General features: G+C 46.4%; 1 protein-coding gene and 2 long non-coding RNA genes across 13 annotated transcripts in view; 2 read left to right on the plus strand and 1 right to left on the minus strand.

Moving 5' to 3' along the window:
* SRCIN1 (SRC kinase signaling inhibitor 1) overlaps nt 1–24,122 on the minus strand; it is a 335,991-nt gene that overhangs the window by 103,676 nt on the left and 208,193 nt on the right. For 9 of the 10 annotated variants that reach the window (XM_080979259.1, XM_080979261.1, XM_080979258.1 and 6 more), the window contains one exon: nt 10,395–10,418. In XM_080979259.1, the coding sequence (XP_080835385.1) occupies nt 10,395–10,418 (24 nt within the window). Of the gene's footprint in view, nt 1–10,394; nt 10,419–14,771; nt 15,017–24,122 lie in introns of those variants that run through there. The other variant, XM_080979265.1, reaches the window with a different exon arrangement.
* LOC308462164 lies at nt 4,654–13,488 on the plus strand. 2 transcript variants are annotated; one of them, XR_013979032.1, is made up of 3 exons: nt 4,654–4,740; nt 5,147–5,216; nt 13,332–13,488. It is a non-coding gene; the product is annotated as an uncharacterized lncRNA (long non-coding RNA). The 2 variants fall into 2 exon arrangements; XR_013979033.1 differs by lacking the exon at nt 13,332–13,488 and adding an exon at nt 6,804–7,195.
* LOC308462167 lies at nt 13,500–15,109 on the plus strand. Its single transcript, XR_013979036.1, has 2 exons — nt 13,500–14,555; nt 15,012–15,109. It is a non-coding gene; the product is annotated as an uncharacterized lncRNA (long non-coding RNA).

The raw sequence follows: 24,122 nt of genomic DNA on the forward strand, positions 1-24,122 counted from the left end.
GTGTGCTGCGCTGGTGCTGGCTCGCCAGAGCAGCTTGGTCACGCTGGCCACGTGACCCGGAAGTGTCTCTGGACAGCGCTGGCCCCCGGCCTCTTAAGTGAGATGGGCGCACAACCCTAGAGTCGGACACGACTGGCCCGTATGGGCAGGGGTACCTTTACCATATATATATATATATATATATATATATATATATATGACCTTAAAATTCTTATAACACCACCTTGATCCACACTTTCCAAAGCAATGTGTAAAGACATCTTTTGAAATTTGCACTTTTCCCAATTTTGAAATGCAGTTCTTCAGTCAAGAATTGTGTACAAAAATGCATATGCTAGGGTTAAGTGTGTAGCTCACCACAGTTAAGAATCCTCCCTACGACCAGGAACCCTGTGCAATCTGGCCTCCTGATGGACACAGATTACAGACTCCTTCTGGAGGTTAGGACTTTTCCTTTATTGGAGGTTTTAAAGCAGAGTTTGGAAGGCCATCTGTCATGTATGCTTTAGCTGAGATCCTTGCGTTGCAAGGGGGTTGGACTCGATGACCCTTGGGCACCACTTCCAACTCGACGATTCTCTGGTTTTATGAATCAAGTTCAGCTGAAAAGACGACGACAATCCCCCTGCACAACTTTGGGCTAAATGCATGGATATCAGGAGAGGAAGTGGGCAAAGTTGGCATGTGTGGGGATAAGGGCCGGATTTAGGTTTGATGAGGCCCTAAGCTACAGAAGGTAATGGGGCCCTTTATATGTCCAGCTGTCCTTTGTCAACAACAAATTGTAGCTGTTTTTTGTGTTGAATTTATGCTATATGGTAATTTATGGACCTAATAGGTATCTAAAGCCATTGCACATGTTGATACGCAACCAGTCCATGCAGAATGGGACCCCTGACCGTTAGGTCCAGTTGTGACCGACTCTGGGGTTGCGGCGCTCATCTCGCTTTATTGGCTGAGGGAGCCAGCGTACAGCTTCCGGGTCATGTGGCCAGCATGACTAAGCCACTTCTGGAGAACCAGAGCAGCGCACGGAAACGCCATTTACCTTCCCGCTGGAGTGGTACCTATTTATCTACTTGCACTTTGACGTGCTTTCGAACTGCTAGGTTGGAAGGAGTAGGGACTGAGCAACGGGAGCTTACCCCGTTGTGGGGATTTAAACCGCCAACCTTTTGACTGGCAAGCCCGAGAGGCTCAGTGGTTTAGACCACAGTGCCACCCGTGCCCCTTATGCAGAATGTAGGCACCCTATATATAGAAATGAGCAAACCAGTGATATTTTAGGGAGCAGGCTAGCAGGCGGGGCCCATTATTTACATCATAGGAGCCTACACAACACAAAACACTGTTGCTGTATGTAGGTTTTATTTTATTTGTTTTTTATCTTATATTTTGGAAACGTACATCCACGTGTGTTTTTTTCTTTGATTTTTTTGTGGGGAGAGAGTTGAGCCCTAAGCTATAGCTTGTTTAGCTTATATGTAAATCCGGCACTGGTGGGGATGTTATAGAGGCAGGATCTGTGTGCCCACACCCCTTACCCACTTTTGGGGCCTGTCCCTCACACATCCTTTTGAAGGCCTGAAGCAGCCTTTACCTGTGGGAAACACTCAACTGCCCCAAAACACATGCCTTTACACATCGAAGGGTAATGAATAAAGGCTTCGCTTTGCTCAGGATGCTGAGTGAATAAAGACGGATGTTTCCCTCTCTCACAATACTAAGAGTCAGGGTCACCCAGTTAAAAAAAAAAAAAGGACAAAAGATTCAGGGCTAACAAAAGGAAGTGCTCCTCCACACACTGCGTTACTGAGGGTTTGTTGCCATAAGAGGTAGTGGAAGCCTCCGGTAGCTTAGATGACTTCAAAAATAAAGAAAAGACCTGTTCACGGAGAAGTGGGTCTACTAATGGCTTTGAAGCAAGGCAGCTATATGACACCCTCCATGCTCAGAATCAGAATACGTTGAGCTGAAGAGAGAGACAGCCGTTGCTGAAGGTTGTAGATGGGTTTTGTGTATTATTCACACATTTCCTTTGTCCCACTGTCACCTGTGCTAAACAGGTTTTCGGGTTTTTAACAGCCAGAACAAAAGCATCCCGTTTACCGGAGGTGAGGGCCTCAGCTCAGCGACAAACATTATTTGTCCGCAGCATCTCCCGATAAAAGCTGGGAAAGCTTCCGGGTCTTCATCTCTATCAGTGTAGGGCAGATTCCTGCACTCCTGCTGATCTCACTTTCAAACTACCTGCAACTCTTGGGTGGGGTGGCAGAAGGATGTGTCTCCCAGCTTGGAGTAACAGATGCTGGAGGCAAGCAGCAAGGCATGGCTGTCTCTGTGAGGCTCTGCTTGTGAGCATCCCAGGCCCACTACTGGAGGCAGAACGCTAGGCCAGGTAGACATTCAGCGCCTATTGGTTGTTATTATGCTCTCTCTACATATAAGGTACAGTACTAGGTGTACATAGCTATGGGGAGGGGACACACACACACACACACACACACACACAGCCCTGCATAGTCTATCGTGTGAAGAAGGCCTTCTGGCAGTTCCCTCACTGCGAAACATGAAGCTGCAGGGAACCAGGCCAGAGGGCCTTCTCGGCAGTGGCGCCCACCCTGTGAAACGCCCTCCCATCAGATGTCAAACAGATAAACAACGATTTGACTTTTTGAAGGAAGCCCTGTTCAGGGAATTTTTAAAAATAGTTGATGTTGTGTTGTGTTTTTAATAATTTTGTTGGTTGCTGCCCAGAGTGGCTGGGGCAACCGAGGCAGATGAGCGGCATATAAATAATAAAATTATTAGCATTGGTATTAGTATTATTACACGTATGTCTTTTGCACATCTTGCAAAACCCCTACCTGATAAGATATGAGTGAGGACTCTGCATGGACCTATTTTATGTGTAGTCTTTGCACATGATGGCATCATTTCCATGAGCTATGCACACATACACACTTGTGGAGAAAGTGTCATGTGTGAAGCAGCCTTTAGAGGTTGAAGTGAGATGAGACAGGACTCTCCCACACTTGCCTTTTGCCCTGTGCTTTCTAGGCATTAAAGCTCAGTGTCTGGGCATTTTATTTTTTGCCTTGCCACTTCCCCCAGGAATACCTGCTCTTTAAGGTTGAATCAGAACAAATGGCAATTTGGGTTCACCACAGATTGCCTTTTGCTCCGATTCAGTGGTAAAGAGCCAGGGTTTTCACGGGGAAGGGCAAAAAAAGACTGCTTGGGCACAGAGTTTTAAGGTGCAGGCCTGTGTATAGAAACATGGCACTAAAGGAAATCTGAATGAGCCCACAAAGTCAGCACCCAGACAAGACACACACACACACCTCTGAAAGCTCTTGCTCACAATCTCAGGTGTGCTGTAGCTGTTCAGAAGAGCAGAGAACAAACACAGCCTGCACATGCTCAGATGCACTGTTTTGATTGGCTGTTTTCAAGTTAAGTCAAAAAGTTCTGGTGATGAAGCTTGGCTTGAATTATGCCCTGGTTGCCAGTCTTAGCAAAACGCAACCTTTCATTCAACTACTCAGAGGGCAAATTCCGCAACAGCAGCAACCGCAGAAGCAACAGCAGCACAGAAGGCACAGATGTTTCTCAAAGCTGCTGGCAGGCCTGGCCTTCAGGGCGCTGGCTGCATTTTGGCAGAGGATTACAGCACTAAGCCTGCCTGACATTTGCCTGACTTGGTAGAGCAAATATCTCTGATGCTTGCAGCGCCGGTTCGGCAAACTCCCCAGCCTGCTGGAGGAACGCAAACAAAAGAGACCCACACAAGGTAAGAAGAAGCTGCTGTCTCCTCTGAGGCATTGGCCTGCTAAGGCTTCAGAGCTGAAGGCAGTTTGGTGCTTAAGGTGGAAAACCCAAAAGCTATCTTCTTTCCTAGTACTCACTATGGAATGAAATCCATTGGGAAAATCTCCTACAAAGCCCTAATTGAAATGAGCAGCAGCCACATTTCAATAAAGAAGTGTTCCTCTGGGCATGGACAGAATGCATTCCCTGAATCAAGGAGTAACAAGGTCTGGCTTTATTCAGGTCTGAGATTTGAGGTTCCACTAAATCAGAGGTGGGGAGCCTGTAACTTTCCAGATGTTGTTGGATTCCGGCTCTGATCAGCCATAGGCAGCATGATCCAGTGGTCAGGGATGATGGGAATTGTAGTCCACCAACACCTTGGTGGGGCATAGGTTCCCCATCCCTGCACTAGGGCTCAGCCTTCAACCCTGTTGTTAATATCAGGGCTAAGATGTGTAGTATAACAACAAAGAAGACAGTGCCTCTGAAAAACACACAGAGCACTTTTCACAAGCTACAGCTCACAAGTAAACTTTTTAAGATTCTGAAAATAAGTGTGAAAGCATAATGTGAGGTTTGCAGACAGAGATCACACTGATTTCCAAAGTAGCTGTTGGTAATTCAGAAACCAACTGAAATCTGTGTGTGTGCATGTGCGTGCGCAGACACAAAAGCAAATCATCAAGAATAATGCTCTCAACTATTTTAGCATGCAAAGGAAATGGTAAGTTGTTTTTTTTTAAACAAGAATTGACAATTACTAGTTCTAGTGTCCCGCATCATCTTCCCTTCTTCTGTTGCTGAGGATGCAGTTGCTAGGTTACCGAAGGACCACTGAGTACCAAGCAGGAGCGGGTGATCGATGGTAGAATTTGCAACGGGACAAAGAGACCAGAAATTCCTCTGACAATTGTTGCTGAGGGAGCGGTGCTGATGGGAGGGTGGACAGCTAAGCTGTGTGATGTGTGGCAGAGCCTCAGTCAGGCAATAAGCTGGGAAAGAGAAGCACATATCTGTGGCACAGCAGGGAGGGATGGGATATATGAAACTACATGTGCTATGGCATGACAACCCAAATCAGGTCAGGCAAGATCTCTACAATGTGGAGTTAGGTGGTGATTTAAAGCATAGCATGGGCAGAATGAGCAGCTTTATTTTTTAAACAAAAACCCTACGTTAAAATTTGCATTTAAACACATAGGTATTTCAAATGTGTTTTCTCTATTTAAAAAAATGCACATTACTAAGGTTATTTCCTCTCAAAATAGGCTGTTTCTAGATGCATTTTCTCTCAAAATGCACATTTTAAAATGCATTTTATTTTTTATTCGAGACCTCTCAAATCTGGCACAAGTAAGAATTCTGTGGAACCTGAAAGCTTGCACTCTCATCAAATTATACAGGTATTTTATAAAACGTATTTGGCTTACACGGTATTTCCTATGCTATGGGATCAGCACAGCAACTAACATAATTTCCTGAACTGCAGTCTTCTAAGCCCGAAGTCTGGAAGCCACACTTGCACACAGGCAATGTCAGAATCACAGAGTAAATCAGCTTAGGTGTCGTGAACTTCGCTCAAAGAAATCCTGGGGAGTCGAGCTATATCTCTCATACCGACAACTCGCTCACCCTCTACCAAACCAGAGCAGTTTTATTTGGCTAAAGCAAAAAAAGGAGCATGCCAAGCACGACACAGTTCACCCCAATACTCACTCCTCTATTATCACACTGAGATCATGCAAAATTGATTTGTGTTATACTTTGGGTATGTTTTCACTGAAGCAGTAAACTTGTGTCTGAGGGGCACTTCTTGAGACTGGCACATGTACTCGTCCTCAAAACACACACACACCACCCTGTTAAGGAAGAAACTAGGCTGGAACCCTTTTCCCGAACGTACTAATTTTCTGTGTGCAGCGAATCTCTTGTCTGGAGATGGAACATTCCAAAATTTGATTCCCCCATCTGACCTGGTATAAAGCAGCTTATGGAGTTCAGATTTTGTTTTTCTACCAGAAAGGACACAATCTGGCTTTTCTGCACACAAATTCTGGAAGTACAGGTGGCAACTACTTTGTGATAATTCCCTAACACACACACACACACACACACACACACACACACACACAATGGTCTACGGGGTCATCCCATGCTGGAATGTGTATATATGTGTTTTGCAGGTCTTTACTAGAGATTACCTGAAGGAGCCCTGTATACCCGAAGGAGCATCTCCACCCCTATCATTCAGCCCACAAACTGAGTAGGGTCCACCGCCCTGGCTATACTCTCTGCACTGCCCTAAAAAAGAACAACAGTTTTTAAATAACTCCTGCTACTCTGAGCTGATAGTTCTCCTCTTCGAGTCTAAGGAATTGGCCACGATTCCTATCCCTTCTTGCCAAACCACCAAAAAGGAAAGATTAATTCCTGGTGTACAAAACAGGGTTGGCCTTACCATGCATCAACAGGACGCAGTTGCTTCAGGCAACGTATTTCAGAAGAGCTGCCATTTTTATTTATTTATTTATTGCCTTTACGTGAGGCTTTTTAATTTTTTTTTTAAAGCTGAAAGGAAATCTAGACCACAGCATCATTTTGACTTTTTTGGGCCTCAGGCAGGAAACCATCTAAGGCTAACACCAGCGTTGCAGGATCCCTTCTTTTCCCCTTCCGCGGCTGGGGAATCTGGGAGCAAAGCTCGCTTGGAGGCAAACCACATTTTGCATCTTAAAGTGATTTCCTGCAAGACAACTACGAAAGCAGTGAAGGCTTGAGAGCATTTTGAATCATCCCTAAACTCTTTTGATCATTCCCCCCTAACCTACTGGGTCTTGACACCTCTCCTGGGAGATGCTGGCATTCCCTACTTCATTGTTTCCTGGACCCCCTTACATCAACCCTCCCTGCCCAATCTCCTAAACAGATCTTGCTAAACCAATTTTGCTAAAGCGCCACATAACTATTATTATTTTTTACCTTACACACAGATTGTTCCTGAAAATGATTTCTGGATGTATTGATTGGGACTAATTAGCTGTACGAAAGACAGAAACTGCTGAGCTGACGTGGCCGTCTGTATGACTTTGTCAGAGCCAGTTAAAACTTAGGTGTAAATTAAGGACGCGGCCGTGCCACACATTGCAACGGCGCATTTAATCTTCATCCTCTGCTGAAATGAAGCCTAAGTGGTCATGTCTGCATTTCCTCACACTGCATTCCCCTATTGCCCAGCCATTCACCTCCGCTGCCAACATTTAAACTGCAAAATTGAAGGCGTCAAGGGATCAGACATTTTGCTTTGAAAACCTTGTAGAACACTGTATATTGATGGTGGCCATATAAATTATGATTTTTTAAACTGGTTTGAAATGTGATTGGTTGCCATGCCTTAGAATCTTGAGAATTACGGTTTTGTGGGAATGCTGAATGCTTTTTTGGGGAGGTGTATGGGGTGTTTGGAGAGGGGTAGTACCTCTGGCTGGGTACACGTCATGCTTCTTCTGGACAGTTTGTTCACCACTGGTCCTGCCCTCAGCTCTCACCTGCAGCTCCTAGGAGAGTTCAGCACGCAACAGCAGCCATACCTGGGAGCAGCCTCAACTGGCCAGCTAAACCAGGTGAGGACAGCCGATGGGTCTCTAACCCTAGCTGAGTTAGGGACTTCCCCTACATGCAAAAACAGGCTCTGGCGTATTAGACCAATAGTGGGTTCAATAGTCAAGAAGGCAGCTTCTGCACATGCTGTAGAAGTGAGGAGTAGATGCGGCTAGTCCACCTGGAAAGGGAGCCCATCTGGAAGAAGGAAAACTCCAGGCCTAAACCTCTGATGCCTCGTGAGATATCTTACAGAGAAGAAGTGGAGTCCCTAAGGCGGTTGGACGGGGCTTTGTACGCTTCCTTCTGGCAACTCCTGCAGCCAAGCTGGTGCCAAGCGTATTGCTCTGCTTTCCTTTGGACCACATCAGCAAGGCTGAGAGGAGGGTCTTGTCGTCTGGGCAGCGCAGGATGTGAAAAACTGTCTCAAGATGTTGTGAGGTTCACAGAAGGATGGGTAGAGGGGCTTAACTCATTTATTACGAAACGTTATTTTCTGATCCTATTGCCTTCCCCAAGCTTCTTTTTCCTTTTGTGTGTGTGTGCAGGGGGGGGGGACAGCATTTGGGGGCAGGCGTGTGTATGTAATATATATATGGCTGGTGGGGGAACAAGGTTAAGCTTCCCCTTCCCATCTGGCAGCCTCCCAAGGCTGTTTTCATTTTTTAAAAAATCTAGAGCAGTGATGCAGTAAGGTAATTTTAGATTCTGCACTTAATGGTCTTATTAGTGCAGCCTCCCACCCCCATCCCCGGATGGAAATGTGCATTGCTTCAAAATATAATAAGCCAGCCCTGCTGCTCATTCTGCAGAGTGGGGGCATGGACCTCTGTCCTAAAGTCCTGCCCTGATGGCAGCATGAAGACAAATATGCAAATACGCCATCTCCATGGGACCTCTCTTCAACCCTTCCACTTAAGTGTGGCCACTTACAAATTGCAAAAAAAAAAAAAGGGGGGGGGGGAGACACAGATTTGCACAGAATTCACATGTGCCAATTTCTATTTATAGATGCAAATGTGGAGGTAAATGATATAATTTAAATGGGGATACAATACCTCTCTGTCCCCAGTCTTCCCCACTGAGGCATGTCTGGCCCTTTCACTAGTCAGCTTTTGGTGAATGTGGAAAAACCCCAGTCTTTGCTCTGGCCTTTGACACCTAAGATATGTGTGTGTTTGGGGTGCACCCAATTCCTGTGACTGCAATTGATTTTAATACTGAATTTTAAACTGCTGTAACCTGCTCAGGGAGAATTCTACGCTTAGACAGGAAGAATCAGATGCACAAATATAAGATGGGGTAAACCTGTCTTACTGGCAATACATGTGGAAAAGGATCTAGGGGTCTTTATGGATGGCAAGCTTAACATGAGTTAACAGGGTGATGCAGCAGCAAAAAAAAACCTAGTGCTATTCTAGGCTGCATCAACAGAAGCATAGTGTCCAGATCAAGAGAAGTAATAGTACCAATCTAATCTACCTTGGTCAGACCACACCTGGAATACTGTGTCCAATTCTGGGTTCCACAATTTAAGAAGGATGTTGACAAGCTGGAACGTGTGCAGAGGAGGGCAAGCAAGGTGATCAAGGGTCTGGAAACCAGGCCTTATGAAGAACAGTTGAAGGAGGTGGGTATGTTTAGCCTGGAAAAGAGGAGACTGAGAGGAGAGATGATAGCCACCTTCAAATATCTTAAGGGCTATCACATGGAAGAGGGAGCAAGCTTGTTTTCTCCTGCTCTGGAGGGCCCAGGACTCAAACCAATGGCTTCAAGTTACAAGAAAGGAGATTTCGACTAAACATCAGGAAGACCTTTATGACAGTAAGGGCTGTTTGACAGTGGATTGGACTTGGAAGCTGGAGGTTTTTAAGCAGGGGTTGCATGGCCATCTGTCTTTGATGCTTTAGCTGCATTGCAGGGGGTTGGACTAGATGACCCTTGAGGTCCCTTCCAACTCTACAATTCTACGATTCTAGGCTCAGGTGGTAATTATTGATGGGCTACTCCAAGGCGCCAGCTGGCCTCCCTTCTTATGGTTCTTCAGCTTTAAATTGGACTTGGACTGGATACAGTGGTGCCTCGCAAGACGAAAATAATCCGTTCCGCGAGTCTCTTCGTTTAGCGGTTTTTTCGTCTTGCGAAGCAACCCTATTAGCGGATTAGCGCTATTAGCAGTTTAGCGGCTATTAAAGGCTTAGCGGCTTAGCGGCTAAAAGACTATTAGTGGCTTAGAAAAAGGGGGGGGAGCGAAAAAAATCGCAAGACTCGCAAGACGTTTTCGTCTTGCGAAGCAAGCCCATAGGGAAATTCGTCTTGCGAAGCACATCAAAAAACGGAAAACCCTTTCGTCTAGCGGGTTTTTCGTCTTGCGAGGCATTCGTCTTGCGGGGCACCACTGTAATCCTTCAAACAGAGGACTCCTTCCAACGAAATTGGGGCCTTTGTAATGTAGGACCCATGGGCACCCTACTCTGGGTATTGTCAGGCTTTTTTCCAGGGTGGCAGGAGGCAAAGGAAAACACTGAAACAGAGAACAGGCTACATTTTCACACCGAGAGAGAGAGAGAGAGAGAGAGACCAGCCCCTGTATATTTTGCCTCTTAGCTTAGGTGCTAAGAACCTACTCTTTTTAAAAAGGGTGCAAAGATTATGTCTAATCTGGAAGGGCAACGTTCCCCCTTTTCTCACTTGTGGACACCCATGCACCCCGTTTTAAATTCCAGTTCACACTTCCAGATGCTGCAGAAACTTCCTGGAGCCCCCCTCCTCCATGCTTGAGGAGGCTAATGTGAGAAACAGCTCATAGAAACAGGAGATCTGGTGCAAGGAAGAGAGGGCAAAAGCCAAAGAGACCTCCCCAATCCCCTCCCTGAACCTGTGCACACCGTACAGAAAAAAATACAGAGAAAAGGGTGGGAAAGCGCATGCAATTTTCCTTTAAACGAAAGCGTTGGGTGTGGGTAAAAATTGGAAGTACTGACCTTAAAGCTCCAGTAGTTTGGTTGCTAACAAACAAACAAAAAAAGGAAAAGAAAAAAGAACAAAAAAAAAAAACAGAACAAAAAAATACCATTAAGATTTCTGTTTTGAGCAAACAGTTGACTTTAAACTGCGTGAGGCATTACTGTTTTTAAGTTGGTTTGTTTAAAGTCCCCTCCCAATGGTGTTTTTTTATATAAAGAAAAGAAAAGAAAAAGAAACAAAACAAAAAAAGCAATGGATTTGCTAAAATGGATAGGTAAATTAGGTTGGGTGTTCTGGAGGAAGGCTTTCAAACAGGTAGAGATGCAGTGGTACCAAAGTGAGACTTCACTGCAAGTGGATTCCTCCGCCCTTCACACACACACACACACACACACACACACACACACACACGTCAAGGATCTTTTAAAGGAAGGTTGGGGGCAATATGCATACCAATAAAAAAAGTGCTTCATCTTTTAAAAAAAGAATGAAGCAAATATTATGAAAATTAGGAAACGTGATACAGAAGCAGTTGCTCGTTCTGCATAATTTGATTCCACTGCCCAAAAAGTTAAGACTCCTCAAAGAAGGTCTGCACCAGGTGGCTGGGCTGTGTCCATCACGGTCATAAAGTCATCTCTTTGTAGCAAGACAGGGTCAGCCCCTGCCCTGTAAGAACACAGCCTAAGCAGATTTAAGAGTGAAATCCACAAAATGTGTGCTAAGTACGTGTCATTTTTGGTTCTATACTTATGTTCACCCCAGCTAATAGCATAAGATCCTGTCCCACCACCTAATGCAGGGTTGGGAACCTCAGACCCAGGTGGGCAAGACCTCCCTCCCTGGCCCCTGGGACTCTCCCAGGCCACACACCCTCTCGCCAGGCCATGCCTGCTTTGCACTCTCTGGGCTGGCTCAGTTCACACCAACAGCTGTCACACGAGCTCTCACGCAATCAATCAGGGAGGGAGGCATTATAAAGCTATGGTGGCGACAACAAATCCAACCAACATCAAGCACCTTGGGCATCCCATAATTCAGTTGGTTAGAGTGTGGTGCTGGTAACGACAAGGTTGCAGGTTTGAAACCCACCCCCCCTCCATGGGATAGCTGCATATTCCTGTGTGGCTTGACTACATGATCCTCAGCATCCCTCCCAACTCTACAATTCTATAATTACCATGGGAGGAATCCCCCACATGCTCAGCACACTCCCCATGGAAAACAATGGGGCTTCAAAGTGCTTCGCTTTGCCCGGATGGTGCCCAAGATCACCAAATCTCATGTGCCTGGGTGGGAAAGGAGCTCTCCTGCTGATTGCCAGTGGCATCGCAGACACAACAGGCACCTGTGACATTTGTGCAACCTCATTCAACACAGCAATCACAGCGGACGAACCCTCTGGGTAAAGAACAGCATTTTCCCCAATACAGCACACGCACAGAGCACTGTGAAAATGCCACATTGGTCTATGAGAAACACAACCAGAGAGTGGGGGAGAGAAAGATATCAGAATTATGCTCTACAACAGTAGACTGGGGCAACTCTGGAAGCGGAGGTACCTAACGATTTCATTCTCTTTACAAGTCAAACTGTGGGCAAGCATTCTAACATGCCTTGGCTAAAATTTGGTAGGGTCTTCAGAAGCACAATAGAATTGATTTGCGAGCTGGATCATACCCAAGTGCCACTAACAGCTTGCCCCTAGCTTAGTGCATGAACTGAAGCAAACCTTTTCCTTCCTATCTGGTCGCCAACCGTGCAAGTACGTGGCACTTGCAGAGTTCCATAAGTTCTCTGCCCCAAAGGAGCTTACAGTCCAAAATTTGATAAAAGGGAAAACAAAAAAGGGTGCTGAGGAATGTGAGAATCAAGTGAACAAACGAGAACATGCTGTTGTCTGCACGGCGCACGTGTGTCTCAGAATGTGCCTCTATAGCTGCAAGGTGAGCTATTTACCATTTGTCCTGATTTGCTTACAGAGAGCAAAGAGAGATTCTACCTTTCCCATCATTATTAACACAATAAGTCTGGTCTTCTGGGGAAGCGGGCTTCTTGTCCAAGACTTCCCAATCAAGTGTCATTGCTGAATGTGAATTTGTTAGTTATGAGATTGGATCCCACTTGAAAATAGTAATAGCCTGGAAGCCCTAGAGCAAAAGTGATGGTTTTGCCTTATTGTGGCTTTGTGCTAGAAGCCAAAAACCAGGGCAGAAATGTCCCCAAGTGCTCTGAGTTTGTAGGACTTGGAAGCCTGCACAGATTTCTGCCTTAGACCGAGATTTGCAAATGATGGTTTCTGATTAACTGGTTGTCACATATGTAAAAGAGAGAGAGGAAGTGGTGGTGGTAGGGTGGTCGGAAGGTACCAAGAGCCTCTGGTGGCCTCTCCTGCAAAAACAGGTTGATTCAACAAAGATTCAAAACCTTTCTGGTTGATAAATGACAACTAGCCCAAATAATGAGTTCATCCCACATGTTGTATGTGGCTCTAGGACCATAACAGCAGACTTTGACGTCTCCTAGAGAATACCAGATTTACTGTGTGATCCTATGGTTATCCACTCAGAAGTAAGTCATCCTAGTATGTATGGGTAAGATTGCAGGGGAATTCTACAGCAGGCAAAGGAAAAGGCCAGCCCTGCACATCACCAAACCCCTCCTAAACTATGGAGTGATCTATTCAGAAGGGAAAAAATCATGTTGTACAACAATGACTGAAGACGGCACCCCTTCAAAGCACAGGTGGATAGCTGCTTGTTTGTATATCCATGAAAAAAGACTCTCCTGCATGTAGAACTGACCAAGGTTCAACAAATTGAGTTACTGGGGCACTAGAAGGGCATATGCTTCTAGGCTATTTTAAGACATGTATTGTCAAATGGCAGTTTGCTTACATCTCTTGTGTTCGTATTCTTTGGCTTATGCTGTCAATGGAGCGTATTTCCTTGCAGGCAGGTATGTCACTGGGAAAGATAGTGATTTGTTTGCACCCTGGACATGACAGCACTCTATTTGCACTCTATGCACTGAATTACTGAAGGTGGGAGCATTCTTGCATGTGTGGGGGAAATCATGGACTCGCCCACATTGACAACAGCCAAACTAAGGGTAAGTCCATACAGCATTCCTGACTTGAAGCAAAATATGGGCTGAGGAGAGGCAGTTCTGCTTTGGCATTGGTGAGGACTGGGTGACTGAACCCTGGTTTAAGAATATTTGGCTAGGCTTAACATGCTTGTTATTTGCCTCTTGGCAAAAATGTTGATCTCTGCAGTGGAACTCAGCTATCCCCCCACAGCTATCCAGTGCATACCCTTCAGTGCAGCTATTGGCATGGGAAATCAATTGCATTGCAGCAGGAGAGGGTGGTGATGACATCAGCAGAATATTTTTCTTTTTCAAAGGGAAAGCAGGAAGGAGAGGCACAATTAATATCACTCTGTTTGGATGGGAGAATCAAAGGGAGATAAGGGCATGTGAGTGGATTTGAAATGACAGCCTTATTAGCACCGATAAAAGCTTCTATGAAAAGCAAGGCAAACGGTGTGGAAAGGACGATATGAAGAATGACAAAGGCTGAGGAGTGGATTGCAACATGGAATAAAGTACAGCCACATGATTAAAGAACCACAGGCCAGCTAAGGTTGGCTTTTGGGCAGACTGAGCCAGAGCTATGGCCCCAAATCTGTCTCCGGTGCAACGACTTAAGGTCATGTATCACTGAAAGCTAAAAGAGAGAGAGAGAGAGAGAGAGAGAGAGCGAGAGAGAGAGAGAGAGAGAGAGCTTTTGAGCGCGTGCTAAATGCCATTCTTAAAAAGTGGGGATCTGCAACAAAATGTTGCTTCCGATCAGGGTTCCAGAACTCCATCCTTCCTCGCCAACTTTCTATTCCAGCCCTAGTCAGTCAGAATTCATGGCCACTGAGAATGCTCAGTCCTCATTGGACAAGTTATTTCCCCACCCCATCCCTTCCCTCTTTGGAGGGTTTTTGTTGTTGATGATCTAAATGTTCTTTTGCACCCCTGCAGATTTGGGGGCTGTACCAAGTCTGCTGAAACTTGAATGGTTTGGTTCTGGCTATCTTAAGGACCCACACTCTGCTAATAAGTTGGCTTAAATTAGTGCATGTAAAATAGAAGCTGTCATGCTGGGAAAGAGGAAAGGCACATTCAGGGTAAGAGCATCTTGTTGTCTCCAATGGTGACCAGCCAGACACTCCACAGAAACCCCTTAGTGAGCAAGATGGTGCTGGATATCCCTGTGTTGTTTTGGCCTCGAAGGTTTGGGAAGTAAGTAGACCCCCCCACCTCAGAATAAAGGAGAAGCCATTCCCTCTGTGGGGGCTCCAGATCACCTGCCAAAACAGCTACTGGCCAAAATTTTGGCTTACCTTTTTGTAAGCATGGGAACGCTGTCCAGAAAACCACTTGCAAAGGCCATGTTAAGGCTCCAGCAGATTTCCTGCACATGTCCATACACTTTGATCTGACAGTTCTCCATTTAGAAAACCAGACATGCAAAGCCTGGAGTGGATCAGCTTGGATATTAACCCCCCTGCCCTACACGCCTGCTCTAGAAAGGAGAGTTTGAGGACCCTCGACATTTCAAAAAGGTGTTTTCTTCTTTGCAGAGAGCCTGGAGGTCACTCCCCACTCCTGCCACAGAATCCGACAGCATGTGTGCAGATGGTTTGGAATCCTTGCTTTGCTCATCAGTGCTGCACTGTAAGTTTCTCGGGTATCCACAATCCGCTCTCAAATTCTGGAGGGGAATCTGCATCTCAGAAAATGGCATCCCGGTTCAGTGGGAACCTGATGTGACAGCAGGTGCAGTTCCCTGATAAGGCAGAGCAGTCAGGTTTCTCGCTCTGTAGCTTCCCACCCTAGTAGTTCCCTGCTCCGTTCTCCCTGGTTTCCATTCAGCAACAGAGAGAGCCATGGGAACTGTGACCAGGAAGTGGCAAAGCTGATCAAATTTCAAGCACAGCCATGACAACAAAGACCCAACAGAAAGAGGCTGAATGCAAAATTTCAAGGAGGCCGGCCATTCCTAGCTGTGCCTTTTAAGGGCGCACATTTCAGTGAATTAAATACTGATCAGTTACCCATTAAAATGCAGTGCTCCCTATTTGAACTAATAATAATAGGGTTTGTTTGTTTGTTTGTTTGTTTGTTTGTTTGTTTGTTTGTTTATTATTAAGTACTTCCCATCCATTATTTCAACAATCCCCATAACAACCCTATGATATGGGTCAGATAATTATCAGCAGCTGCAGCGTAACCCCGTATCAAAATTGGGAGACTGAGAACAGATGCCCATGGCTACTTAGTGAGGTCACAGCTGAGAGGTGAGATCTGAACCATAGACAAGGAAGGAAACAGGGATCGTGTTTAGCTCCCATTAAGAATTGTTTCCACATCCATTCACCCCCAAAACCAGACTCTTAGTCACTATGAGACACCAGCTCTCAAAATCAATTGTATGTAAAAATTGGACACTATCAGCACATCCCAGCTACGGTAATTCCTCACTCTTACAATCAGCTTAAACCCAACTATCATGAATTACACTCAAAACAGAACATTATCCTGTCTGTTATTTTTTTAATTAGTTAGGTGTTGTTGCTTTTTAAAAAAATATATATCCTGCACTTTAGGAAAAACAAAAATACTCCCAGTGTGGCTTACAAATCACTGCAACCCAGGCAACCCCTGCCTTCAAGCTTACAAGATGTGACACAACTCAAAAGGAAAATGAAGTGGTAGGGAGGATGAAAGAAGTAAACTCAGGTAAAAGTTCTTAATCCATTGATTCTCAGGTCAGAATTAGGCATATCATGTCCCTTTTGCTTTAAAAATCATACTCCCACCCTTGCTTTTATATGTGACTGAGACAGACCCGGGTTTAAACGAAGCAGGTCAGCTGCTGTAATGCCTCATATGCAACTCTGAATTCACGCCATGAAAAAAAATATGCCATGGAAGTATTACCATTGTCTGGTCAGCACAGCACAAACAGAGCCTTCTGTGAATGAGCAGCTGGGCTCTGACCATAAAGGCTGCCTTCTGGCCTCTCCCTTGTCACCCCAATGAAGTCAACTTAGAATTCCAGAAGAGTTTTTTCCCCTCTCATTGGTCACCTCCAGCAGCTCCCTACCACAGCTCATTTGCTTAGATCCTCCTCTTGAAGCAGGGGTAACGAACCGGTGACCCTCCTGCAGATTGTTAAACTACAGAACCTGCTTCCACAAGACGTAGCAATGACGAAACAGCTTGGATGCCTTTGAAAGAGGATTAGACAAATTTGTGGAGGATGAGGCTCTATCAAGAGCTACTAGCCAAGTTGGAGATGTTCTTGGAATACCAGTTGCTGCGAGTCTGCCTTGAATATCCTATCATTCAACTTCATTAGGTGACCCCTGAGGTGGACTTTGGGCTTTCAAATTTTGGCAGCGCCCTGTGCGATGCCAAACTTTGATGCCCCCTCACCTCTCGCTACATTGTTGTTGCAGGGCCCCCCTACGGCGCCCTCTTGGCTCAGTGCCCAGAGCCGCTTTAACTCCCCTAAATCCGCTTCTGACCCAGGGGTGCCAACTTGAATAAAATTTTGGGGAGGCCCATGTAAGCCCAGCCCCACATAATCAATCACATGACATGGCACACACACACCATTTGATTGGCAATGCCCAGCAACGTTGAGGGGGCCTCAAATATTTTAGGGGGGGGGCAAAGAGACCTTGGCCCCTAGGAGTTGGCTCCTATGCTCTGACCACTGGCTTTAAATATTGTGAGAGAGGGAGAAACCTCAGTCATTCTCCCCTTAGACTAAACACTGTAGCTTTTCTTCATAGGAGAAATGATCCAGGTGGCACTTTGGCTGCACTTTTCTGGATGCCCTTTTCAACTCTAAAGGTAAAGGTAAAGGGGCCCCTGACCATTAGGTCCAGACTCTGGGGTTGCGGTGCTCATCTCGCTTTACTGGCCAAGGGAGCCGGCGTACAGCTTCCGGGTCATGTGGCCAGGATGACTAAGCCGCTTCTGGCGAACCAGAGCAGCGCACGGAAACACTGTTTACCTTCCCGCCGGAGCGGTACCTATTTATCTACTTGCACTTTGACATGCTTTCGAACTGCTAGGTTGGCAGGAGCAGGGACTGAGCAACGGGCGCTCACCCCGTCGCAGGGATTCGAACCGCCGACCTTCTGATCGGCAAGTCCTAGGCTCTGTGGTTTAACCCACAGTGCCACCCGCGTCCCCTTTTCAACTCTACAGTAGCCTTTTTGAGATGCAGCAGCTTCTAAACTAAAACTGTATAAGGCATTCCAAGTGTAGCTGCCACACAGGTTTGAAGAGTCAAAATTGAGACAGGAAAATGGGAAGCACAACAGTTAACATCCCATTCTCATGCCCAGGACTAGGACCAGCTGAAAACTCTATGTCATTTTAAGCTGTATTTGCTCACTTCGCCTGTCCTCTTCAGATTTAAAAGCCAAGACTGTGTTTGCTCTTTTTTGGTTAATAGGATGACATCATGGAGCTATTTAGCCAATCGGGCTTAACTATATACAGACATCACTGAGGGCAAGTGAAGCCTATTCAGAGTGGAAGCAATTCTTCCTGAGTCAGTCACATGGGCAGCCCCAGCCAACGGAGAGTCACCAAAGGAACAGGATGATGTCATGATGCTGCAAAATGATCACGGGGATGGGGAAGGGGGGAGATCACTCAGAGGTGGGTGCTTTTAACTTAATGCTGCCCAAAATTGTTGATGAGAACAATACTGTTCAAATTGTTCATAAGAATAATACTGAAATCTACCTTACAGGGATCTTTTAAGGATTCACTGAGGTGACATATTCCATCACTTTGTAAACTAAAGCACTATATAAATGCATTATTACTGCAGCTGCTACTACTACTGTTACTACTACTACTACTACTACTACTACTACTACTAGAGGAAGCAAAGAAAACAGAAGGATCCAGCCACAAACACATTATCTAGAAAGGCCAAACCCAGGAATTAATTTCATCTCCCAAATATTTGCCTGTTCAGTTCTGGGGAGATGAAGCTTTGATGGAATCAGATGCTATGAAGCAGGTACCGCTCCATCGCATAGCCAGCTTGTGTTTACAGGGTGCCACAAGGGGACAAGGCATCCGCCAACCTGCAGCCATCAACACAGATGTCCCCCTTTTCTCTCCACCCACTTCCCTCCAGCCACACACAGATCTACATCAATTGTTTTCAGCGAGCTGGGAAGTAGCAGTGCTGGATCATTTGTTGAAGGCAAAAACATCCTTGCGCTGCCTTTTTGTACACAGCAGCCATGATCAAGTGCACCCGGGGCCACTAAAGAGCCTCTAAGCTGCTTCTCTCCCTCCCTCCCTCTCTCTTTTGAAGGAGCCCCTTCCAAAGCTTGCTTCCTCATTCCTTTCAGCAAATATTCCCAGCCTCGTCTGGTTTGCTCATCTGCTACCACCTGCCTCTTCCCCACTTCTCATTTCATAGAACCACAGAATCGTAGAATTGGAAGGGACCACGACGGTCATCTAGTCCAACCCGCAGCAATGCAGGAATCTTTCACCCAACATGGGGCTCGAACCCTGGGATTAAGAGTCTCATGCTCTATTAGCTGAGCTGGTACGTATATCCTATTAAAACCTAGTTCCCTTTTTGCAGGACTCCAGACTTCTCTCCACCTAGAATATACTGCAATCCCTCTGGGGCAGAGAATGAGATCACACAAATTTGATGCTCTACATGGGGGTGCTATATGGGTGTTGTTTATTCGTTTGGCTTTTGCATTATGCACATATGCAATTTATTTATTTTTATTTGTATTTATGTTGCACCTTTCCTCAAGGTGGCATATGTGATTCTCCCCCTCCCCATTTTATCCTCACAACAACCCTGTGATGTAGGTTAGGCTGAGAGGGAGCAAACGGCTCTAGGTCACACCAGGGAGCTTCATGACTGAGTGGGGATTTGAACCCTGGCCTGCCAGCACACTAACCATTACACCACACTGCCTCTCACCATCTCTTATGCACCATACTTGCATCAGTATGCTCTAGGACTCAGGGTGAGTTACAACCTAAATACGACACATATTGAGAGTAATTGATGTCATAATTGATGTCATAATAAAAATCAAATGAAGGTCAACTTCTCACTGAGGAATCAAAGCTCCAATATTACTTATCCAACTTAAAACATTTTCATCCCAGTCTTATCAATAATAAGCCCTCAAGATCACAATCTAAAGGACCTGGCACAAAAGGAAAGAGGATTGAGGAGGAAGAGGAATTAGAAAATCCCCAGACACTACTTCTTAATTACAAGACTTGGCAGAATAGAAACCCTAAAGGACACGAGGAGCCAAACATCGCCACTGTTCTTTCAGTGGAGTGGCTTGTTTAAGCCAGCAGGGGGAGACATATATAATTGAATGCCCGTCCACACATCCACACACACAAATGCTCTTCCTGTAGAAAGCTGGCATGTCAGGGAGATGTGTCCGAGCCTGCTCCCATCCCTGACCGACTGGTTTTCCATCTGCACAAATCTACAGGAACATTAAATCAGATCCGTCTACACATGCAGCAGAGTGAAGTAACAGTATCCTGAGATGGTACACTGGACTTAACCACTTCAAGATGGCGGTAGAGGAAGAAGAAGAATATTTATTCAATTTTGGTGCTATTCTTCCTCTCAAAGGAGTCCAGAGATCCCATTTTTGAATGCCACTTTAAGTAAAACAGAACAAAACCCCAAACCTTCATGCTAGCAACGTCAGGGGGAGATGTTCCTTCCTAGTTCACCCCTTACAGTGCTACATTTCTACTTGCAGGGAGTGCTAAAAATTGGAAGCAAGAACAGATAAAAATGGCATTCAAAAGAAGAATCTCCCATGTGCAGTCTGTTGCATGTGAGCCCCAAGATACAGTCTGAAGTGATATTTTTCAATCTCTGTGAGAACTAAGCCTAAGGCAGCCTGCTGACCCTGATTCGCTAGATGACCGCAGCCACCATGCTGCCCAACTGTTGCACAAATGAAAAATGCGGTGGAAAGAGCATTAAAAACATTATCACCATGCAGTAACATTCTAGGTAGATCACAGCATAACGCCCAAGTGCAAAATTGGAAATTGCAAATACTATATTAATGAAGGGTGTGTGAGTCAAAGCTTTTATCGCTGATGCATGTGGTGATGGTGGTAGGCATGGAAATGGGAGAAGCAAAAATAGATTTTCTGAGGTTTTAGGGAGTCATGCAAAAATATTTCCTTTCTCTCAAAGATATTTAGGAATGGTTTGCAGAAGATGCCCAAGGCAGGCACATATCACAGCTCTCTGGTCTGACCCATGGGATCCTGTGAAGCAGCCCAGAGAAAGGAATAAGAAGGGAAGTCTTAACCTAAGAAAAGGCTTGGCATGGAGGTGCTCACCTTACCACCTTAGAGCACAGTGAAGTTGGTCCCCATCCCTGTGCATTTCAGAGCTCTTTCTCCATTAGCGATTCGCATCAGCACAGCTTCATTAGAGTCAGATTCGTTTCTGCTTGTGTCACACTAGAGGAGGAGTGGACAAGGCAGGGATGTCTTTACCCTATGAAAAGGTGTTCACACCTTGGCTAGAGACAAAATAGGAATGGCTTAAGGTCTCCAGTCCGTGTGAAGCTAGTTTGAGAAACGAGACATCTATCAAAGTGCAGGGTACATATGCATTTTGGATGACGTCTTGCGAACGCGGATTAAAAACCCAGCACTGCAAATGCAATGAGTGCACAGCAAACAGGAGTGTGAACACAGCCCAAGACTCTGCCCCATTCTCAGTGCTATGGCTCCGTCTTGACTGTGTGAAATAAAATGAGGAGTGCTTTTGAGCATGTGCAAGTACATTTCTTCCACTGAAAATGTAGAGAAACCACACATCAGGGGGAAGAGTTTCCTGTTGAGTAGATCCACAAAGGTAGGTCTGATACCTCTAAGAACTTATTTCTTGCTACTTTAGCTTTTCCAGTATGCTGGGAGAAGGGGGCAACACAAGACTCCCATCTTAATTAACATGATGCCCTTTTGTCATTATCCCTAGTATAGTGGTCAGAATGCCAGCCTGAAACTAAGGAGAAGTGGGTTCCAATCCTCCCTCAGCTTTGAAAACCACTGGGTGACCTTGGGCCAGTTACTGAGTCCCATCCTGTCCTGACCTACCTCACAGGGTTGTTGTGAGGATGAAATGATGTAACGCCCATGTGCATTACCTCTGAGGATGGGGAAGGGGTACAAACAGTGCTTTTTTCCCTTAAAAAATGTTTAGGGGTACTCTCATTTTCCTACTCATATTGAAATACTGCCCCCCAATGAGGCCAAACCTAGATTCACAAAATGTTTAGGGGTATGTGTACTCCTGCGTCCATTCCCCCCCCCCCCGAAAAAAGCACTGGGTACAAATGTAACCAAGCAATCATTATCCTTGCCCCAAACAACGCTGCCCTTTTCTCCAAAGCCATAATAATAGATAAGGCAGGCTTCAAGGTGCTGCAAGCCTCTGTCAGTTTCCCCTGGGTTGCGAGGGGGGGGGGAGAGGGCCACGCATACGAAACACACCCACCTCACTCACACTAACTGCCCACCAAAATTCAAGCTGACCCTCGGAGTCTTGTAACTGATGTGGCTTAGCAACAACACAGAATCACACAAGCCTCTTCCCCCCCCCCAAAAAACCCATACAATTAAAATATGCCCAACAATGCTCAATATGTAATAGTCACATCCAAGCAGCCACTGGGAGAACAAGGTGTGTGTGTGTGTGTGTGTGCGCGCGCGCGCACCCTATAGGGTAACCATCTGTCCCTTACATTAGTGTTCCTTATTGCCCCTCATTGCCCCCCCCACAAGCAGCGACGGTGACGTCCTTCTAATTTAGACTCTGCTTTTCCCTCCCTCCCTCCCTTTCAGATTTGGGATGGCGGGGTGTCACTGACCAGTTCTTCTGTTGCACAGTTTGGTGCAGTGATCGAATGACAGGGAAAATTGGGGAGGAGAAGGCGTGGAAAGAACAAACCTCTCTTCTCAGTTTTATTTTTAAAAGGTTCCGACACACACACACCCCTCAAAAGCATCCGCGGAAGTCAGAGGGGTTGGGGAAGGGGGCAGCAGCAGCAGCTCTGTGCACTTTCTCTTCCCTCCATAATTTGAGCACCGGTGGAAAGATGCAAGAGCTGAGCTGCCGATTCCTACCACCGGTTCCATCCCTCCCCAAGCACCACTGCCATTTCTTCCCATCGCCTTCCTTCACCTGTCCTCCTCCTCCTCCTCCTCCCTGCTTCGACTTTGCTTCCGCCAGTCTCTTACCTGCCACAGGTTAGATCCCGCTGGGCCACCTTAAACAGCCTCCTGCTCCTGCCATACCTAGCAGCAGCCCGCTGCACACAATGGGAGGCTGCAGTGTCTATAAATTCATCCGTCAGCGGCTCGCTTTTTGCCTTCTTTCCCCGCACTCCTTTTACCGCTGCTGGTGGAGATGGTTCTCTCTCTCGTTCTTGGGTTATGCAGAGGTGGTGAGGGAGAGCGGGGGGAGATGCCAGGTTTCTTTTGCGTGGGGAGGGAGGGGGGAATCACCCGTCCTCGGAGGGGAGAGTAATGCAGGTGCAGCTCTCCCCCCCCTCCTGGGCTCCATCACACGCCTGCCATCCTAGCCCCCCAAGCCTGACCTTAGCAATGCAACGGGAGCTTCCTCTAGCTTCCCTTAAAAGGACACTGTCGCCGTGGCAACCAGGACTCCACCTGTCTTTTGGAGGCTGTGCATGATGCCCGGCTGGAGCGCTAGGGGGAGGGGGAAGAGGACGACGGCTCGGTCTGGTCTCAGGTTTTGGGGGCTGGCACCACCACATTCTGAGCTCTGAACCCCCCCCTCCCCGCCCCACAGCCCTCCACACGTCCTGATCTGGACTATGCAGGGGTCATATGAGCATTTGAAGCAAGTTTATAGCAAGCAGAGCCCATTTGCCAACCCATCCACTCTTTGATTGGCAGCAGCTTGGGATCTTTTTCAACTAGACTGAATGCAGGGGTGAGGAACCTCTGGTCTTGCAGGTGCTGTCGGACTCCAGATCCCATCCACCCCAGGCACTGCGGTCAATGATCTGGGGTGATGGGAGTTGCAGTCCAGCAGCGTCTCAAGGGCCACATGGATCCCTGGCATGTGCTCCGTCACTGCGGTCCCTTTGCACACAAGACTTCAAAGCTCAAACACCTGTCTGCACAAGGAGAGCATCCAGGGATGGCGAGGGATTTCACTCTCGCCTTTGGATGAAGCAGGCTTTAGGACAGGTGGGGGGGTGGATACTGGCCCTCTGTATGATGCTGAGCCACAACTCCCATCATCCCCAGCAAGAACAGCCAATAGCCAGGGGTGATGGGAGTTTGCTTGTTTTCTGCATTTACATCCCACCTTTTCTCCATGGAACTCTAGTTGGCTTACATGACTCTTCCCCCTCTTCATTTAATCCCCAAAACAATCCTTAGACTGAAAGTGGATGACTGACGCAACGTCACCCAGTGAGCTTTGTGGCTGGGCTGGAATTCGAACCCTGGTCTCCCAGGTCCTAGCCAGATGCTCTAACCACTACACTACACTACACTACACTACACTGGCTCTCAGCAACCTGCAGAGGGCCAAAAGCTTTCCCAGGCTTGCTTTAGGGAGGCAAAAATAAGACAAGGCTTTTCTGCTG

This window comes from Podarcis pityusensis (genome assembly GCF_964106645.2).
Source record: "Podarcis pityusensis genome assembly, chromosome: 13".
NCBI classification, from domain to species: domain Eukaryota; kingdom Metazoa; phylum Chordata; class Lepidosauria; order Squamata; family Lacertidae; genus Podarcis; species Podarcis pityusensis.